At 39.7% G+C, this 7,633-nt stretch overlaps 1 protein-coding gene across 1 annotated transcript; it reads left to right on the top strand.

The window, feature by feature from the left end:
• Nucleotides 1–3,572: 3,572 nt before the first annotated feature.
• On the top strand, nucleotides 3,573–5,639 carry id3 (inhibitor of DNA binding 3, HLH protein). Its single transcript, NM_001016271.2, is given in 3 exon segments — nucleotides 3,573–4,054; nucleotides 4,328–4,399; nucleotides 4,897–5,639. Coding segments are annotated over 2 exon segments (357 nt in total). The 5' UTR covers nucleotides 3,573–3,751; the 3' UTR covers nucleotides 4,382–4,399; nucleotides 4,897–5,639.
• The last annotated feature ends 1,994 nt before the right edge of the window (nucleotides 5,640–7,633 follow it).

The following is a 7,633-nucleotide window of genomic DNA, read 5'->3' as shown; positions in this document are numbered from 1 at the left end:
TGGGAAATCTGCACCACCTGCAAGCGACAAATCTCTTAAAAATATTGTACTAGTGCAAATCGCCAGCAGTAAAGCATATGAATCACGTAACCGCCAGAAATTGCTTCCTCCTACATTTTACAGCACTTACTTGATTTATATATATTACCCCCACTGATTCACACTGACCAATGCTAAGATATTTTCAGGAGATTTGTCGCCCACGGGTAAAGCATATAATTTTTGGGGGCCAAAAATATTTTCATCTGCTATTACCCTAAATGTGGCCATACAATTTCCGATTTTAGTCTTCTTCCAACGAATGTTCAGATATGAAAAAACTAACATTCAGATTAAAATTGTAGGATAAAGTCCTAAAATGAGCAAATTGAAGGATGTTCTGGACATGAAATAATTGGTAGACAACAATCGTACAAAAGTGACCTGGAAATACATTACAGGTCCCCCAAGGATGTTGTCAGATACACAATACATGTGCAGATTTTATCATTATCTAACCTGTCGAATCAGGCAAACGATTGATCACCAAGGTACGAAATTTATTGGGATGATAATTTATTTCGTACAATTATATTGGTGCGTGTTCAGCCAGCTTCAGGCTTAGCATATGTAGCACTGTAACTGCTGCTGTTTTTCATTGTTTGCTGTTTTTACGTTCCCCACCTGCACAGCTAAAGAATTTATTGTATATCAATAATTTCATATAGATTCCAGCCTTAAAGCATGCAACAAGAGCACCTTTACTGTGCCCTACTACTGGCTTGCAATATGATTTTCTTAAGTTTGGCATATAAACTGCCAGCTGTATTGACACTGTAACATCCTATGTATTCCCTATAAACACCTTTCCTTCTATGTATACAGACACAGCTGGGTATACAGAGGTGTACAGACTACATTGGTGCTGCCCCTTTAAATGCTGCGACTCTTCGGAGCCGTTGGTTACTTTACTTAGCTGAGGCTACTTGTACAGCTGCAGCTGTTTGACAGAAACCCCGCCCTTAGTCCTTCTTTAGTCAGTTGTGGGGCCGAAGGAGTGGTTGCCAGTGGAGACGCGTCCCTGGGAGGGAGGGGGAGCGGGTATGTGACGTCACGGGCTGGCGCCAGGCTGTCTGACTAGGGAAAGAAGGGGGAGTGTGAGGAACAGCATGGATACAATTACATTCATGGGCTCAAAGATATACACAAACACAGATGTACAGGGTATGCTGGTATGTCAGTAGGAAAAAAAACATGCAAAGATATGCTGCTACAGATGTGTGTGCATGTGTACGCATACCAACACAGGAACACACACATACACACTTTTTTGGGTTTCCATGCTGTTCCCCATGATAACATTTAATACACTGAAATGTATATTTTAGTGGCAGTTATTTTAATTTGTAAGCAATTATAACTAAACCAAATCATGGATCTTGTTTATGATGCTCAGTTTGAGGCATCTTGCACTTAGGATTTGTGTGTATATGCAGTGTTCAACCTGCACTTTATAAAGTTATAAAAAAAACACATTTTATTGATTTTTTAAATTTATATAAAGTCACTTATACTGCACTTCTAACCTGACCATGGCTGACATAATGATGGGCAAATACTAATGGTCTGAATTATCGGATATGTAGGAAATAATATGGAACTGCGCCCCCTCTCTCTTAATCATTTGTTGATGCATCATGTACCCACAAAGTAGATGTACCATAAAATGTCACTTTCAGTATGCGCAACTTAATTGTGATCTGGCAGGGATAGCAGGATGGTCTGTCGAAACTGGCCCTGAAGTGTTATACATACCCAGGTGGTTAGGCAGTGAGACCAAAACTGGCCCCACTGCCTCACCAAAACTAGTAATGTATGAAAATCTTTATTTATAAAGTGCTACTTATGTATACAGCGCTGTACAGTAGAATACATTAATACAAACGGGGTTATTAAGATAGTAATAGATAAATACAAAGTATAGCAATAAATACAAATAAGTATGGCCATCTTTAGTTGTTTAGTTCCCTAAATGCAATAAAAAAAAACAACTAGAATTTTATTCCCATCCCAATAAAGTGTTATGTTGTGGTACAGTCATTTGATGTTCCTGTGTTAAAAAAAAAGTTATGGCTACTTTAACTACAGTTGCTCATTGCACTATACTTAGGCCAGGGCCACATTGGAAACCGAGTCACCTGTTGTGGCCCTAACTAATTGCTATTGTTTCAAGCTACTTACTTGGGCAGAATGCAACACAGTGTTGGGGAGAATGGGCATAGGCAAGGGGTATGTTAACAGGTAGTCCCCTTGACTTATGGCTTTGAGAACAGCATTCACAGAACCTACAGTTTCATTAAGTAACAAGATTGTACATTAAATTTAAGACTTCTGAATATTACACTATAATAGATTGTAAGCTCTTTGGGACAGAGACCTCCATTCCAACTTTCTATTAAAACTCCCTACACTTAAGTATTTATTTTCACTCTCATTTATAATAACAGTACCCCTGTTTGTGTTTATGCCTTGTAAAGCACTATGTACATTTGGGGTGCTATATAAATAAATGCAATATTACTATTTAGTGCTGAATAACTTCCTAACTATAGATACATTTTATTGTAATAACAATACTGTAAACCCTAAAATGATTTCTATGTGTATAAGAGTTTATATACAGACTGTGCCTTGTTTAGGGTGTAGATATGTGTAACTATATGTGTGGGAATGTAAGTGTGCAAATGTGTCGGTATGTGCAATTATCTATAAACGTTTTCTCTCTATAAAAGCCTTGAATAGAAATCTATAGCCAGTCCATTCTGTCTGTTTTGCTCATTCAGTTCCCAGCCTGTTCCTTTTCTGGTCACAGGATAATAATCCTGACGCCAGAAAGTCTGGAGGTCATACAGCAGGGGAGGGGGGAGAGGGCAGAGAAAAGATACAGAATAATGGCTTTTACACTTAAGAAAACAGCCCGTACAAAGAAGGCAAAGAAGAAAAGCCTCCGCACTCTGTACATAGGATAAACAGATAAAGAGCAAAGGGCTCATTGGTTCCATTTGGGAGCTGCTTCTCTGGGGGGGGGGAGAAATGATTTACCCGCGAACATAAACATCGCTGGCTAATTTTACTCCATTTATTATAAAATAACGTTTCATTTTGTACACACACAAATATATTATAAAATACAATGGTAATGGATTTAACCCTCGCGTTTACGTGGCATAGACCATTTTCTCGCTAATTCAGAAAAACATTATATCAAGTGTTTATTGAATAACGTTCGGATCAATGTGTATCGCTATATATAATGATTTCCCACTGAAACGGTGAGTGGGCGCTCATAGAAAGTTGTGTAAAGGAGCTCCCCCCTCCCCCGTGGCATTAATGACACAGTCCCCAGCCCTTAGGAGAAGCTGTTTGAAAGTGTCCAACCAGCTGTTATGACAATATTATGAAGCAGAGGAGGGCGGGGGGAGGGAGGCAGAGGGAGGTCTCATTTGCATGGGGGAGGAGGGGGGGTGAGTGTGACTATAAAAGAGCCACAGGGAAGACGGTTTGACATTTACACACGCAGCTGTGGATTAAGGACGACAACCAAGCTCAAGGTTTGCTTTCTATTACAAACGTGATAGCAGAACTCCGAATCCCCAAGATCCAGAAGAATTTTCTTGAACGCTGTTTTGTGAAGCCTACAGGAATCGAAAACATCCAGAGATTTGATCTCGATCCACCTCTTAAAACTTTAGCAACCATCTCTGACGCCACCATGAAAGCCATCAGCCCAGTGAGGTCCATGTCAAGCTGCTACCAGGCTGTCTGTTGCTTGTCTGAGCAGAGTCTAAGCATTGCCAGGGGCAGCAGCCATAAGGGACCAGGTGTGGATGAGCCCATGGGACTTCTGTACGATATGAACGGCTGCTACTCCAAACTAAAAGAGTTGGTGCCAGGGATCCCCCAAGGAAGCAAGCTCAGCCAAGTTGAGATTCTGCAGCATGTCATCGACTACATCTTTGACCTGCAGATAGTCCTGGGGGAAGATCAGCAACAAAACAGCATCCTTAACTTGCAGGTATGTACCTTTTCTCCATATCACCTTATGCACCTGTTCTCCCCTTTAGCTGTAAAAGTAGTGTTGCCAGTATGACCAGCCTGTTGTCCCCTAGTTCTCCTTGTTCATCAATTCCCATGTTGGTTCCATGCAGATCCCAACCATAGTTGGTGTAATATTCCTACAAGTCTCTAGTGTCCCATCCAGACTAAATGTGACTGTCTCTCTGAATGATATGTGCTGTAAGCAGGTTGGTAGCAAGTTTCTAAATCACTTTTTGTTTTCAATTTACAGAAATCTGATTTCTCAGAATTGGCAACACAAGGGGACGCCAGTGTCTGCCACTGACCTCTTCTAACCTCTCTGGTAAGTATCAGTCTCTGCTGTCTGATAGACTAGTATTAAGTACCACTGCATTTAAAGTTCCACTGCCCTGTCCCTTCATCTGTGATCTAACTTGTATGTATGGCACATAAATACACTGTGAGTTATCAGAGACATTTATTATTTATAAGTAAATTATGCTATTATGAACTTTGTTTATAAAAACAAAAACTAAAGAAGACTTTTTAGTATGAAGCCATATTTGCAAATTATAAAGTTACTTGTCACTCCCGTCTGCTTTAAAACCCATTTCTATACTTCAGACAGAATGCTGGGAGTTGTAGTTGGTATAAGGGAGCCTGTTGTTATGTGTGGTGCTCAGCTAGTGACTCTTTGGTTTCTCTCACACTCTCAATTAGCAGTTGAAAGATGTTATCAGGCCCACAGGCAGGGTTGATTTCCTCCCAGGCGCCAGGCAGTCTGCTCCCCCTCCCTCCTCTTACTGCCATTAATATACATGCACATTTCTTTCTCTGCAGGTGTGGGAAACTCTGAGAGAGGAATAAATCCTCCCATTTCCATGAAGCAGAAGAATTCAGATTGCAAGACTATTTAACCCTTTGGGACCCAGACAGACCTACAGCATCTCATCATTTCTGATCATCACTTTGAACTTTCATCCTTCACTTTAAACAAGAAAAAAACACAACAATTTTATGGACGAGATATAATTTACTAATTCCATTTAATTTCACTGGGAATCATTTTAATGAAATTCCTCTGAGACCTCCAACATTGATTCCAGTGTTTGCTAGCAAATATCTTAAAGACTTTTATTTCCATGAATTTTTAAAGGCTTAATTATTGCTAAGCCGATGCCTTAATGTAACAGGCAACTGTAACTTACTGTAATGGTGACATTCCTTCTAGGGACCAAAAATAACTCCAAACAATTCCATTTTTAGCCATTTTCTATATTTCTAAAGTCCTAGTTAAATATCCATGACTGAAAATATTCCGCTTTCTGTTTAACCCTTGTTTTTACTCTTTGTTAATAAGAGCTGTATATATATTTTTGTATAAAATAGCCTTTCATGTATCTAGCTATGTTCGAACGTGAAAGCCTTAATCTGTGGCTCTGACCCCAGAATATCCCACTCTCTAAAGTAGAGAAGACTGAGTTGGAACTGCACAGTTTCTGATTGAAGAAAAAACACACAAAACTTTTTATAAAAGTTGTTATTTTTGTTTATGTGTAAATAAAATTACATTATTTTTAAAAGAAATATTATTGATTTGTTATTTTTAGACTGGGTGTTACATTAGTTAAGAATAGTCTGTAAAATAAATCCTTACAAATGGGGCTTAGTGATGCCATTAGTTGTATTTGGTTTTTGGTGATTTGTGTTGCTTGACATCCTAAAACTAAAAAGTACTCCTAGTGTAAAATATGGGGATTGAAAGTCACCCCCGATTTCAATGAATAGCTTAAATGATATTGGTTTGTTGGGTAATGATGAGCAACCTTCCAAAAGCCAGGTGGATACTAGTTACAGTACTTGGTCTTGTTGGGTTGCATTCAGTGTTTGTGTAGCCAATATTAGATCTGCCCCAAGTTTGTTCATCAACAAATATACTATATGTTGGTGGGTTTACATGTATACTGTGTATGTTGTGGGGAAAACAGAAATATAACATGGGAATACAACTGCTTGCCTTGAATATGTTTTCCTATTAAATGAACACAGTAGTCTTGGAAACATTAGAACTGACCATAATGTAGTGTAATTGGTATACCTGTACATACAGTTAGCCCTAAATTATCAGCTTGCAGTAATAAAAAGTAATTCGCTGCCCACCATATTTTGGCACTTAAATGGCCAATATTTTGTGGCATTAATTGGCAGAATTATGTATAGTGCCCCTGGGATCAAACCATAGCCTGAGATAGCCATCCTGTGCAATTTAACTGTTACAGAACTATTTCTCCATTCATCCTCATTGACCTATATTCAATTACAGACTTGCACTTATACAGTGCATATGAGTAAAGGGCCCATCTCCATAAGGAGGTTGCAGCCCCAGCAAGTGTTATCACTGCCCAAAAACTCACAGAAGGATAACTGTAAATTGCTATGAATACTACCACTAATTGGTGTGATTTAGCCCAAATGTAGCATAATATCTGAGCCCCCATTTACAGATACAACTCAGCTTTGTTTGCTCGAGTTAATGCTATTCACACCAAATATTTTTGTTGGCGGTGAGTCTCGCACTCTGTGTGCTCTGCCCTTGTGCCCCCAGTGCAAATAATAAGGTGAGCGGATCAGTGTTTGTACAGCGCCTCAGACTATGTTGGCGCCTTGTGAATAAACGGACGATTGTAGCAGCGATAAACTAAAGAACGTGCTATGGGCCATTGCGAGGGGCACTGTAGGGTAGCACTCTGTGATCTGGAATTAAATGGGTCGGAAAGGCAACTAGGGATTACGACACGGGGCAAAGTCATTTTAGCGGACCGTGTATTTATTCCTATCAGTGGCCCTTGGCTGCGGGTTAATTAATAAGGCTCCTGGGAGAGATCGGGCTATGCCTGACCCTCCAATATTTCTGCTTGATGGAGATTAAGCACATTCTATGGGAAGATGGACCTAACTTTAAATGCCACATATCATCCATTTTTGTCTTTGAGAATATTTTATACTAAACAATCACTCTGAGTGCGGCCATGTGAAATCCATACAGAATCGCTGGATTAATCCTTGAGACACGGCTGGAATGTGCTGGGAGTTGGGAATAACCCAGAGATTCCCACCAGGGCTGTACTGTACTTACTGTAATCTACTGTACTGTAATGTAGAACAGACTGCTAGCCCCATTATTTCCCACACTAACGGTTTATTTTAGGTGAAATGCTGACCCTTAAACTTACCCTTAAGATTATGTATTTCAGAAAATACTTGGGATATTAATTGGGAGCGACTTCAAATCTATTAGCCGACTTGTGTCCATTTATCAAGGCTAGGGGTTTACATTACACGAATAGGGATGTAAAGCAGTAAAACTCCCATGTGTATTAGAAAATGAATTGTTGCACTAATGCAGAGTATTGCCCAGCACGTCTCACGCTAAGCAGACTGGTAATGATGTGAATGATTGGGGGGGTTGAAAGGGTTAAATCCCATTCCTGGCACTGTATTCCCAGGGCCCGTGATCCTATTACTACTTGGCATATAACAGTTGCAGGGGTTGTTAGAGATAATAGGATTCCCTGGG

This window comes from Xenopus tropicalis, chromosome 2 (genome assembly GCF_000004195.4).
Source record: "Xenopus tropicalis strain Nigerian chromosome 2, UCB_Xtro_10.0, whole genome shotgun sequence".
NCBI classification, from domain to species: Eukaryota; Metazoa; Chordata; class Amphibia; order Anura; family Pipidae; genus Xenopus; species Xenopus tropicalis.
The sequence above is the reverse complement of the archived record's forward strand: the minus strand, read 5'-3'. Positions and strand labels throughout refer to the sequence as shown.